Raw genomic sequence first — 14,092 nt, 5'->3', positions numbered from 1 at the left:
TCTTGCAGGAAACTTATGAGACCATCCCTGGGCCCTCCAAAATCACATTTCTTTTGCAAGCTATTAGGAATGGAGCTGCTGCAGAAGAGGTATGCTCTAAGATTTCTATTTATTTATTGGGGGTGGGAGTTGTACAACCATCATTGTTTATTCCTGTATTATATTTAAAAAAAAAAAAAAAAAAAAAAAAAAAAAAAATATATATATATATATATATATATATATATATATATATATATATATATAATCGATATTTTGCTTCACTATTTATCAACTTAGTCATTTCAACAGAAAACTACACCCAACTTTTTGATTTATACCTTATTTAAGATCTTAGCCAAAAATGTAATATATAAAGGCTGGAGTGACTGAATGTCTAGCACAATAGCCAGTACTAGGCAGGCCCTCACACACCCTTTTTTCATATAGCCAGCTCACCCCGGTGCCCAGTGTTTGGAGGATACAGCAACCTCCGAAATCCAGCGAAGAAAAAACACACAAGGGATAAAGTTGCAGGGAAACCCTTGCCAAAACTTTTTCCTTTTTTTGTGGTAAAAAGTTTTGGCAAGGGTTTCCCTGCAACTATATCCCTCGTGTGCCGGTGTGTTTTTTCTTAACACAACAGCCAGAACACTACTTCCTGCTTTGCAGCTCTCTTGGTTTCCACTGATTGGTTACCAGGCAGTGAGTTTAGGGGGGCACATGGGTCATAACTGTTGCTTTTGAATCTGAGCTGAATGCTGAGGATCAATTGCAAACTCTGTGGCCCCCCTTTTAGTAGCTGACAAACTCAGAGTTAGAGAGCTGAAAAGCAGAAAGTAGTGTTCTGGCTATTATGTTAGACATCCAGTCACTCCAGCCTTTATACATTCAATTTTGGCTAACTCACTAAATTAGAAACATTTATTTTGCACAGCCTATCTATTTACCCAGTATTTATTTTTATACTGAACTGTTCCTTTAAGAAACATTGTGCTTGCAGGAGTATTGGTGGTTGCAAATGTTATCACCATAGGCAAAAATTGGGCAGTGTTATCCTTATTTTTTATTATTGTTAGTGGTTCAGTGAATGTCTATGAAAAATAAGATGAGTCCTAGAAAACAATATGAAATATTCCTTCTATGTGTATATATAGGAAAGTCAAACACACATGCCACACCCTCATATGTTATGGAAATAATTTAATGATAAACTTATAAATACATTGTCTCTCTTAAATCTTATACAAGTTTGCATCCTTCCTGATAATTTAGGGCTGCAGGTCTGTGGTTTTGCTTTATATGTTTATATGAGTGAGTTTGATAAATTTGATATATATATATTTTCTTTACAAGATCCTTTCTCCCTCTAATTTATATATAATTTCAGGCAAGGCAGATGGCAGCTGTTTTACTGCGACGTCTATTGTCCTCCTCTTTTGAAGAAGTTTATCCATCCCTCCCTGTTGACCTCCAAACTGCCATCAGGAGCGAACTTCTGCTTGCGATTCAAGTGGAATCTCTGTCAAGTATGCGGAAGAAGACATGTGATATTGTTGCTGAACTGGCCAGAAACCTAATTGGTATGGATCAAGAACAATTATTCATAAATTATGTTTTCCACAAAAGAACAGCACATTGTATTTGTTAGCTTTGGTCAATTGGCTCCTCATCCAGCTAAATGACTGGTATAGTAATCCTCCTTGGATTGAAAAGGACCACAGGTTCGGAAATTTTGTGTAAAGCTACCATCTGTGGGCTTATAACTGAAGTATTAACCTCTCTCCCCTCCCCCCCAAAAGCCACTATATTTTGGTAATTGTTACTTGATGAAACTCATATATGACTTGTGAGGAGCCAGCAGGGCGCAGCTACAATCTTTAGAATTATGATTGAATGGCTCCCCTTAAATGTGACTATAGGTTGTTCTAATAATAATCCTGCTTCGTACAATATGAAATGTAAGCAAACTTTGAGAGTGCCACAAAACATATCTTGCTTAACTCAAGTAAACATTCAGTGTTTCCTCCATTATTACACTAAATAAATGTAGAGCAAGGGAAAACGGTGGGCACCTCACGGAATGTGTGTTGGTTGCAGCTGGAAAAAAAGATGTGTTGAGAATCTCACAATTTTTTAAATATATCAAGGACTGTAATTGGCCTTTAAGATGTAGGACTTGCTGTAGCTACCCATTGTGTGTATGTTTAACTTAATTTAGAAACAGTGTTGTACAATCTTAAATAACATGAGTACACACAGGGAGGACGAGTAACCTAGTATAGTTAATGAAGTACCCCCTGTTGTAAAATATGAGGATGTTAAAAGTTAACAAGGAGTGTTTTATACAGGTCATGGAACTCTGAGATGACTTCTAATAATTTTGCAAGTTTTAGTGAATTAAGTGACAGAAATGAGATCAAGAACACACACACACACACACACACACACACACACACCCACACCCCCCCCCTTAAGTGCGATGTTATAAGAGAGACGGTAGGAAGGAGGTCCCTGCCCCATTACAGCTCATATGCTTTTCTTCTTGTGCCAGTGTTAATAATTCACTTGTTCCTTCTAGATGATGATGGAAATAACCAGTGGCCTGAAGCATTAAAATTTCTGTTTGACTCTGTAAGTTCACAAGATGATGGACTGCGTGAGGCAGCACTACACATCTTCTGGTATGTGTCATGCTTATTTAAGTATTAATCTTTTACACAATATTAAAATGTTTTATGCCGCTGTATCAAGTGTACTCTTAAAGGAAAGCTACATTTAACATTTTTATTTGTGTGGATGTTCTTTCTTCATTCTAAGACCAAATACTGGGAGATAGCAAATGGTGCCCAGTTTTCTAATTAGTTGGTACTACAACAATCTCATTGTAGCAGATGGTACATTGTAGCATGTTTGAAAAGTCAATGGACATGATGAATGTGAACACAAACCCCTCTGAGAAATCAGATTGTCTATAAATTAGTCTCTTTGGCCAGTGTTTTAAAGATGTTTTATGAGATAGAAACTGCAGCCTGAGTCAGCCTGGGTGCTTTCCCTTTCACAACTTCTCAAGTCATTCTGCTGGATGGCTGCGGCAGACAAATAATCCCCAGATGTACCAGGTGGTGTTTTTTTGGGTCCAGCATGTAGGCTCACATAGTCATCAATGAAGGTTATCTCTAATATTATATCTGTTTCTATATACATTGCCCACTACTGGAAATCTGTACTTTTTCAAATTGACTTTGAGGCAGTAATTTTTCTGGTTACAACCTTTCTATACTTTGCCCAAAGAATCGGATGTTTCCGAATACTTCTTATTTTAACAATTTTTGGTTCAAGAAGACTACCCCTTTATTAGGCTAGGCCTACCGTCTCATTTTGATCTGGCACTACAATCCAGACTTAAAAGAATCAAAAGTAAATTAATTAAAACACAGACATAACTTAACCCTAAAGAGTTTTGTGCTGTACCTAGCACTTCATCATAGGCAAACTAGTTTATGGTTTGCAGGTATAAACTTCTAATCCTTCATGAGTTGCAGAAAGTGCTCCTCCTTCAGAGGTTACTGGGTTGTTGTTAAAGGGATACTGTCATGGGAAAAAAGTTTTTTTTTTTAAAAATGAATTAGTTAATAGTGCTGCTCCAGCAGAATTATGCACTGAAATCCATTTCTCAAAAGAGCAAACAGATTTTCTTATATTCAATTTTGAAATCTGACATGGGGCTAGACATATTGTCAATTTCCCAGCTGCCCCAAGTCATGTGACTTGTGCTCTGATAAACTTCAATCACTCTTTACTGCTGTACTGCATGTTGGAGTGATATCACCCCCTCCCTCCCCCCCCCAGCAGCCAAACAAAAGAACAATGGTAAGGTAACCAGATAGCAGCTCCCTAACACAAGATAACAGCTGCCTGGTAGATCTAAGAACAGCACTCAATAGTAAAAACCCGTGTCCCACTGAGACACATTCAGTTAAATTGAGAAGGAAAAACAGCAGCCTGCCAGAAAGCATTTCTCTCCTAAAGTGCAGGCACACGTCACATGACCAGGGGCAGCTGGGAAATTGACAAAATGTCTAGCCCCATGTCAGATTTCAAAACTGAATATAAAAAAATCTGTTTGCTCTTTTGAGAAATGGATTTCAGTGCAGAATTCTGCTGGAACAGCACTATTAACTGGTTCATTTTGAAAAAAAATTTTTTTTCCCATGACAGTATCCCTTTAAGAATAAGTATGATGCTTTTGTTTTGTTTCTCCCCTGATTTTACACAGCAATTTTTTTCCATCTCCTTTCTATCTAGTTTAAAATATAATGTAATGTATTTTCTTATGAGAACATATTTGCTTATATTAGATGATAATTTTAGGAACTTCCCTGGAATTTTTGGAAACCAACAGCAACATTACCTTGAAGTCATCAAACGAATGCTTGTGCAGTGCATGCAAGAGCAGAATCATCCTGTAGTAAGTACCATTGTATAGAAATACTTATCTCTTCATAAGATACCTTTCGTTAGCAAGCTTTATTTTCATATCTCTTTAGCCTTCCTCTGAATTAACTAGGATGTCACTGAAGACTAGAGTGACATAATAATAGTTGCACAAAATTGTCTGTCACAGGTTAAAAAAAGTTATTTAAATTAGTTTTCTGTGAATCTTTGTTCCTTCAATCAGAAGTCAAGAATTTTACTATTTCCCTGAAAAGTTCTACCTATTTCCCATTACAGATCAGGACTCTGTCTGCTAGAGCTGCAGGTGCATTTGTGCTTGCTAATGAGCACAATATTCCCCTGCTGAAGCACTTCTCAGACTTGCTCCCAGGTATACTGCAGGTAAGCATTTATTAAATCATAGGTCACCTTAGGAAGCCACATAAAGTGTATCCTTTTATTGAGTTGCCCTTTTACAGTTGAAAGGTATCATGTATAGTGACTACGCTATATTTTTGGCCACACAGTTTAGCGCACACAGGAAATATCTTTTAAAGTCTTTAGAAACATGCTTTAGATTGCACTAACTTATTTAAAATATAGTGACTTAAAAGTAATTTTCTCTTTTAGTCTGTAAATGAATCCTGTTATCAGAATGATGACTCTGTCTTAAAATCACTGGTTGAGATTGCAGACACGGTACCAAAATTTTTAAGACCTCAACTAGAAGCAACCTTACAACTGAGCCTGAAGGTAATAACATGTGCAGATGAAGCAGATGTCTTTATAAAAGCCTGAGAGCCTACTTATTGTTATGATTCTGTTTGTAGCTTTTTGCAGACAGATCATTGAGCAATATGCAGAGACAGCTGGCCATGGAAGTCATTGTCACCCTTTCAGAGACTGCAGCAGCTATGTTAAGAAAACATACAAGTATTGTTGCTCAGGCGAGTAAGTATACCTTATGTACATTTTTGTGTTGGTGTTTAGATTCGAGTATCACAACAATATTTATTTAACAAACTATAGTGCCTCTGGTGCGTTGCTGGAAAACCTGAGGATTTACTTTAGGCAGCTATATGCTGGAAGGCTAATGATTAGAGGTTTCCTTGTGTCTGAGGTGCTTACTTGTAGGTTCATAAAACAGTATACTGTATTCATAATCAATCCCTGAGTAATTATGGCTACTTCTACTTCAAACTGGGGATCCAGTGCAGAATATAATATATATAGACAAATACAAGAGGTCCTCTGCACTCAACCCATTATCAATATATTTAAGACAGAGACATTTTGTGCATACTGCTATTGAAAATGCCTTACCCTTTAAACAAAACAGGGATTGTTTGTCCATATATTGCAATATATTTAAGCTGGCCAACTACGTCCCATATCTGGCCAGTCCTATGCTTAATTTTCATCTGATTCATTAAGAATTCAATTGCTTAATTATACATTTTACAAATGGACTAAGTTTTACCTGCAACTTACTAGCTGCTTTCAAAGTAAAACTCCCAAACTTGGCTGCCCTTTTATTAGACACCAGTGGCATCACCTGACTATAGCTGGGAAGGGTGGGAACTACAACAAGGAGATATAGATATATAGATATAGATATATTAAAACCTACATAACCTACATAAAATTGGGTACTATTATCTCTTCTGTAGGTTGTTTTTTTTTTTTTTTTTTTAAATGCTTCCTGTTCATTTTTTAACATTTACATATTTCTTTGCACATAATGATCTATTAAACCATACTGCTTGTCTTAAGTCCCTCAGATGCTGGCAATGATGGTGGATTTAGAAGATGATGATGACTGGTCAAATGCAGACGAGCTGGAAGATGATGATTTTGACAGGTACTTGCACATTGTAGGAAGTTTTGCAGTGCCTATTGTCAAATGTCACTTTTTTCTGCTGTTGTACAGGTTGAACTCACTCTGGGCAGATTTCAGCCCCCCCAAAAAAATTTTGAGGTAGAAATTCACCCCAGGGCTGGTTTGAGTTGATTGGTGTTTTCTCACAAGGTAAAAGGCTGTATGTCATTAGCCTAAGCATTTTCATCTGGCACTTAGGTTTATTTTTGCTTACAAGAGGTTTTCAACCCAATGCCTTTTCGAGAATGGCAGTGACGCTTCTGTTTTCAGGGTTCAATGTTAATGATCCATTTATAATGCTTAGGAACTTCATTATTTATTAGTTAGATGAGTGGAGAGTTTTCTTAGAACAGCCTATACAGCTTCATCTTTATCATTCCAGTAATGCCGTTGCTGGGGAAAGTGCCTTGGACAGAATGGCTTGTGGACTAGGGGGGAAAATTGTTCTTCCGATGATCAAGGAGCATATTATGCAAATGCTACAAAACCGTAAGTCCAATAGTTTGTGAACTTTTGTAACTGCTAACAGCTGATTCCATTTGATTGGTATCTTTAAGGACACCAGAATAAACTAGTATCTGTTTTGTTAAAAGTCAAAAAATCCATGAGCGCCACGGGAATAATGAATATGCAACTGCAATTTCTCATGTCCAGGGGACACAGGAACCATGGGGTAAAGGGACCCTCCTACCAGGGGGCAGGACACTGCAGTGACATCAGAATTGCAGACCCTCCCTCTACCCTTTTACCTCTGCACTCATTTTTTTCAGTGTCCTCGTTACACGAGGTTAGAACTGGGCTCTAGGTAGGTAGGCCCTGCACAAGTTGATGGTCGATGGTTAGCACTGACAACTGGGGTGAGACCTAAGCCGGCGTCTGTGCTCTGTGTCAACCCCATCACACAGTCTTGCATTGGTATTCTGGGCCTGATGGCCTCCTCCATCGAGGCTTTTTCACTTGCTCAATTTCACTTCAGCGTGCTTCAGGCGGTGATTCTCAGGTGTTGGCACAGAATATCCCTCCAATGGATTTTTCTCTCGTTGGTGGTCAAGAGATCAAGAGGTGGTGGTTGACCACCCCCCAGACAGCATCTCACTGGGATCCAAGGTATCAGCCCTCTTGATACTTTTTCAGGAGTGCTTGGCCTTTAATGAGGACATTCATGCCTTCTTGCAGGGGGTCTCTCACGTTGATCCCCCTTTAAAGCATCCAGTCCACTTAAGGACTTTATTAGTAGGCATGGATAGTGACCACCTATAGTGAAGCTGCATAATAGTTTAATGATCCTTTGTAAAACTTTAATATGAATCTGGCATCTCAAGATTTTTGAGACTTGTGCTGCTTATAGGGAAAAAACAAGCGACTTGTAGGTGGTAACAAGGCGCTTTTGACCAGTTTGCAATGATACAATGACTACTAGGCTAAAACTACAGTCTGGTCCTTTATAGAACAAGAATTTGCTTGGGTCTCGCCAGATTTGCAATATGACAGAGGATGGCTCTATTAATTGTGACATTGGTTTGTATTGAGCAGACCATCCACCACCTTAGCTGTAATTTCAGTAGACTGTTGTCTAGTTTTTAGATGACCACCAAGCAAGTTTTTGGCAGTTGCTCTGTAGTTAGTGGAAAATTAGGTTTGCCTGTGACTAACCCCGCCCCCCCCCTACACACAAGATTTGCATTTTCTGGGTTTGGCCAACCAGGAACAGGTGTAGGATAAATAGACAAGTATTAATCTTATCAGTAGTCACCAGTGGTGGCCAATGATCCTATATGTATGCAAGTGGACCAGTCTATCACATTGCACTAAAATCACCCATGTTTGGTCAGGGTACCTACACTAGACCATCAAAAACATGTTGCTAAGGGCAAATTTCTATTAAAAGATAAAAATTACCTGTTGAACTTAATGTTTTCTGGTTTGGTGCAGCTGATTGGAAGTACAGGCATGCTGGTCTTATGGCACTGTCCGCCATTGGGGAAGGTTGTCACCAGCAGATGGAGGGCATTCTTAATGAAATGGTCAATTTTGTTCTGCTCTTCCTTCAAGATCCTGTAAGTACTTTACATATAGGACTTTTATGGATCTTTTGTTTTCTGAAATACTCCTTGTATGATGATTGACCTAAATTTATTTACTACTTTTCAACATTTTTTTTTCCCCAGCATCCTAGAGTACGTTATGCTGCATGTAATGCTATTGGCCAGATGGCTACTGACTTTGCGCCTGCTTTCCAGAAGAAGTTTCATGAAAAGGTAAGACATTTCAGACCCCTCCCCCCAAAGGATACACAATTGCATGGAAACTTGTTTAACCAGAGTAATGGTTGCTTAATAAACACTTACTTACAACTGGGGAGGTTGCCAATTTAGCATATCTTTGCCTGATATGGCCACATATGTGTTGAACCCTATTAGGCTGAACATGATGGGCCCAAGTGCTTGCGCCCATTAACTCAACACAATGGGATATTAAAACCTGCCTGATAGGCTTGCTGATTTACACCTAGATATCTGGGAGGTAGTCTCCAACATGGTTTGAAGGGGCTGAATCTTGCACTTAAATATATGCCTGTGTATGGCCAGCTTTATTTTTGTATTCTTGACGTAATATATTTGAGAATACAAAGCTCTGAACATTCTAATTCATCTATCAAGATATATTTGCTAACAAATCCCATGTATATTTGGTCTGACTTCTTACTGTTTGTTTGAGTCAGTTTCCGGACCCTATTCCCTGTTACTATACCTGATTGTAGCTTTCTGGGATTTTCAGCAAGGATGGTTTATAGTAGTGAAGCATGTAGTGCTATGACATTTAATAACCAAATATCTGTTTCTACACTAGGTGATAGCGAGTCTTCTGCAAACTATGGAAGACCAGGCAAATCCACGTGTTCAGGCCCATGCAGCTGCTGCTCTTATAAACTTCACAGAAGACTGTCCAAAGTCTCTTCTGATTCCATACCTTGATAATCTTGTAAAGCACTTGCATTCAATTATGGTGGTGAAACTGCAGGAGGTATGCCAATTTATTTTTGTGTGTGTACCTTCTAAAGGCTATTGTTAACTTTTGCAAGGTAGTTTGCCTCTATGGCACTTTATCTTTTTCCAATTTTGTTTGCTTTATTTTTTGTAGGCAATATATGTAATATTGTTGCATTGCTGGAAAGTTTGAAACTGTTTGAAGTTTATTACTAAGTAATTTAATTCTAAGTAATCTTTCAGTCAGTGCTTATTCTTTTTTTATTTTTTCTCTGCCTATTTTCAGCTTACAAATGTGAATTAATGAACCCGGCATAAAAAAACAAAACAAACCATTTTGCTCTATGAAGTTACAATTTTGTTACTGTTACTTTCTTATGGCGTATCTTTTTATTTGTACCCTCTCCTATTCATGGAGAGCTGCTGAACTAAAAGCTAAATTATTTAAAACTCATAATAAAATGACCTGTTTCAAGTTAACTCAAAATATCACTACATCATACTTAAAATTAACCTAAAGATAAACTACTCCAGACCTTGTCCACCAAGATCAATCTGGCTTTATGCCTGGGCGCTCCACCAATATTAACCTTCGCAGACTCTTTACTAACCTACAACTCACTCATGCAGAGACGGGCACCAGAGTCGTAGCCTCTTTAGACTCTGCCAAGGCTTTTGATTCGGTGGAGTGGGACTTCTTGTGGGAGGTGCTGACCTGTTTTGGGTTCGGCCCCCGGTGTTTGACCTGGATTAAGCTCCTTTATAGGAGTCCCACGGCGCGAGTTCGAGTCAACGGCCTTATATCGCCCCCCTTCTCATTGACAAGGGGAACAAGACAGGGCTGCCCCCTCTCCCCGGTTCTATTTGCCCTGGCGATCGAACCCCTGGCAATATTGATCAGGCACTCCCCCCGAATACGGGGCTTAACGTATGGCACCGTGCAGGAAAAGGTATCTCTATTTGCTGATGACCTTCTTATCTATCTGGCTGACCCTCATGACTCCCTTGCTGCCCTTTTGGACCTGGTCAATCGGTTTGGCTCATTCTCTGGCCTACGGGTGAATTGGGACAAATCGGTCTTATTCCCCATAGACCCTAATCAACCCCAATCTTTGCCAGCTGAGACCCCTCTAGAGTGGGCCAGTCAGTTCAAATACCTAGGTGTGACCATTCATGCTGATGTTGCAAAATATGTCTCTCTCAATCTAGACCCAATCCTAGCCATCATGACTACCTCACTGAACCGCTGGACCAAACTTCCCTTGTCGTTATGGGGCAGTGTCAACCTTATTAAAATGATTTATCTTCCCAAAATCCTTTATCTGCTCCACAACGCACCTATATATCTCCCTAAACTTTACTTCAAACGCATTAACCAGATCATGGTCCCCTTCCTTTGGAACAATAAAGCACCCAGAATTGCTTTGACCAAGCTATGTGCCCCGTGTGAGGAGGGTGGCCTGGCCCTCCCTAACTTCCATCTATATTACCTGGCCTCGCAAGTCTATTACCTCCACTGGTGCCTTAACCCTGACCCGTATAACCCCAACTCGCAGTTACAGGCCCTCCTCGTAGCCTCGTGGGAGGGTCTTCGTAATTTCCCATACCGTTCCCTTAAGGACTACGGCTCTTTACCAACTACGTTAACCACCCCTCACAAATCCTGGTTGGTAGCCCTCAAGGTCTTGGGTTGTGAACCTCCACTAATGTCCCCTCACTTGCCTCTGTGGGGAAACTCCTACCTACCTCACTTCAGAACCCTACCAGAGTTAGTCTTCTGGCCAAACCAAGGCATTAAGTGCCTGAAAGACCTCCTTGATCCACAGACGTTCCCCACATACCATGCTCTTCAACACAGAACCCACCCTACGCAAATTTTACTATTCCAATACCTTCAGCTACGACATGCCTTTCACTCCCAATTTCATTCCCTTACCCCCCAACAGTCCTCCCTGGTCATAGATGAAATACTCCGTGACCCTAGCCCCTCCAAATTGGTGTCCCATTTATACCACCGGCTTCTCCTATCTGGCCCTAAACCCTTCCTGACTACCCAGGACTGGTGGACTACTAAAATTATAGGTCTTACTCAGGATGACTGGGAGGAGGCGATAGACAATGTGTACACTGGTCTCATTTCTCTAAAAGATAAGCTGATACAGTATAAAATTATACACCATGTATATATAACCCCTATACGCCTTAAACAAATGGGCCGAGTCCCTCTCGACAACTGTCCTAGGTGTCAGCAACCGGGTGCGGACTTCTTCCATCTAATATGGGAGTGCCAACATATTTTAGACTTCTGGACGAGAGTGGTAAACTACTTAGCGGACAACCTAGACTTCCCAAGGGTCATCTCTCCAACTGTTTGTCTGCTGGGGGTCTTGGAGGAACTGGTCCCAGCCAAATATCCCAGAATTACCTACCGCATCCTCCTCTTTTATTCAAAGAAAACTATAGCAATGCACTGGATGGGCAACCTCTCACCCTCTCTTAGAGCTTGGGTGCACCTGGTTAACAGTGTAGTACCTCTTTTATAAACTTACCTACGAGTCCAGGGGCGCCCTGACGAAATTTGACAACATATGGGGCCCGTGGGCTGACATTGATCCGAATCCCCCTGATTGAGCTGTATCTGGACAACCCTTCTTGGCGGTAACGATGGAGGTTTCACTAGCCCTGACTTGCCTGATCAATACCGTAGCCATTGTGATATAACATTTCTCCATCTCTTTCTAGTAGCAATGCTTACCCTAGTATGTACAGAGTCAACTTCTGTTTTGTTCCTATATTGTCTACCTTACTTGTGTCAGTCTGCTCAACTGTTTGTAATGTATGTATGATTGTTTGTGTTCAAAAGGAAATAAAACTTACCTTTCAAAGATAAACTGCTACTTGTTTGGCCAGTATGTCATTAGTTCTTCCAGTATTAGCATAAATACAGGTGGCCCTTGAGTTTATAGTGGGTTTGCCTACTATACATTTCAATAAACCATTAAAAAGAGGTTTTAGTCTACCCTTTTTAAGCATTTCATGACTTTGAATGAATGTATTACACCAGCAGTTGGATTGCATTTTACATTCTATTGCTGCCCATTCCAGTTACTGACAAGTGCTATAGATTTTCCTAATTTTGCTCTAAATTATTATTTTTTTGTTTGTAGCTGATCCAGAAAGGAACAAAACTTGTCTTGGAACAAGTTGTAACTTCAATAGCATCTGTAGCAGACACTGCTGAGGAAAAGTTTGTTCCATACTATGATTTGTTCATGCCTTCACTAAAACACATTGTTGAGAATGCTGTACAGAAGGAGCTTCGACTACTAAGAGGCAAAACTATTGAGTGCATCAGTTTGATCGGTTTGGCTGTTGGTAAAGAGAAGGTAAGCACTTCTTATCTGATGCCAAAACCAAGAAGTTTTGGATAAATTGATTCGTATAAGGTAACAGCAATAATATCCTAAAATCCTGAATTAAAAGTTCTATTCTATTGCAGTTCATGCAAGATGCTTCAGATGTCATGCAGTTGTTGCTGAAGACACAAACGGATTTCAGTGATCTGGAAGATGATGACCCACAGGTGTGAATAAGTAGACTTATGTTTTGGTGCTAAAAGGCCAGTGCATACAACGTCCAGTCCTTGTTAAAATATTTAACTTTGACCCTTTAGGGTTGATGTGGTAAGAAAATAAATACATTATGTTTGTTTTGAAAACCTTAGCTAAGAAAATGGTGGAGACTTCTGCATCGAACAGAATATAATGTTTTCAAGAAAATTGAAATGTAAAATGTTCAATAAAATTGGAAATTCTAATTCAAATACTAGATGATTTGTTATGACAGAAGTTGACATGCATGCAAGTATGTTCTTTGTTACTGGTCTATAAACCCTGTGTAGTTTATAATAGCATACATTAATGAAAGGTTATAAATACACATTTATTTTCCTTTTCAATATTTTGTCAAAACATTGTTCTTTTGTATGACTTCTATACATCTGTGCAACTTTGCAATTGCATTTTGCTCCTGAGAGCCCTATAAACACTGATCTTTTATCCCTGCTAACTATAGATTGTTTGGCCTTGTGTACATTTTAAGAAGGTCTGTTTATGAAAGGATCAGTTTGCTGGATTTTGTGGATGGCCAAATTAGGATTAGGCTGATCAAATTGTTCAAATCCCATACTTATTTCGATCCATCCATAAATCTTTTAGGATTGCAACAATAATACCTAAAAAAGAAGCCAGCGCCACAGGCACCGGGCAAAACAAACAAATATAGGGCAATAACGTTTTGCAAATGACCCCCTTATTTCTGTGCACAGGTTTTATTGTAGCTTCACCGTGCTATGTGTAACCCCTTCTTATCCACCACCACAATTATATATAGCCTTTTAGGGAAGAGGGGTTGCTTCTTGCCTCGTGGGCCTTATAGGTGGATACTCACAAACATATGGTTCAAATAGGCGTAAAAAATCTTTGTTGTCCCAGCGCGTATCCTTTAGAACTGTGAAGTAGATGCGGCAGCGAAATAGTGTAATATTGCCTTTAATATATTTAAAAATGTAACATTAAAATTGCACTCACATGGCATTCCGCAATAATAGCATGTATAGCATATCGTCCTAGAGAGGCTTTCTCTCCACGCCTATCCACAATCGGAAATCCTGCTGCCAGAGCGCTCGTGGCTTTAGGGTCCCTTGCAGTATATCGGCGGGTCGCTCTCCTATGGCGTGCTATTCCGTGCTCCGTGCCTTACGCGTTTCGTCTATCACTTCGTCAGAGGCTTGGACGCTGCATCTACTTCC

At 39.6% G+C, this 14,092-nt stretch overlaps 1 protein-coding gene across 2 annotated transcripts in view; it reads left to right on the top strand.

Annotated features, from left to right (window-relative positions):
• The window catches only part of ipo5.L (importin 5 L homeolog), a 38,080-nt gene that overhangs the window by 7,577 nt on the left and 16,411 nt on the right, over nt 1-14,092 (top strand). The window contains 14 exon segments of one of the 2 annotated variants that reach the window (NM_001092945.1): nt 9-89; nt 1,370-1,562; nt 2,561-2,663; nt 4,354-4,450; nt 4,714-4,818; nt 5,047-5,169; nt 5,247-5,367; nt 6,190-6,277; nt 6,678-6,784; nt 8,228-8,352; nt 8,464-8,553; nt 9,146-9,319; nt 12,450-12,668; nt 12,782-12,865. In NM_001092945.1, coding sequence (NP_001086414.1) covers nt 9-89; nt 1,370-1,562; nt 2,561-2,663; nt 4,354-4,450; nt 4,714-4,818; nt 5,047-5,169; nt 5,247-5,367; nt 6,190-6,277; nt 6,678-6,784; nt 8,228-8,352; nt 8,464-8,553; nt 9,146-9,319; nt 12,450-12,668; nt 12,782-12,865 — 1,710 coding nt within the window. 2 annotated transcript variants of the gene reach the window in all.

The sequence above is a fragment of the Xenopus laevis genome, chromosome 2L (assembly GCF_017654675.1).
Source record: "Xenopus laevis strain J_2021 chromosome 2L, Xenopus_laevis_v10.1, whole genome shotgun sequence".
Taxonomy (NCBI): domain Eukaryota; kingdom Metazoa; phylum Chordata; class Amphibia; order Anura; family Pipidae; genus Xenopus; species Xenopus laevis.
This window is presented reverse-complemented; position numbering and strand designations above follow the sequence as displayed.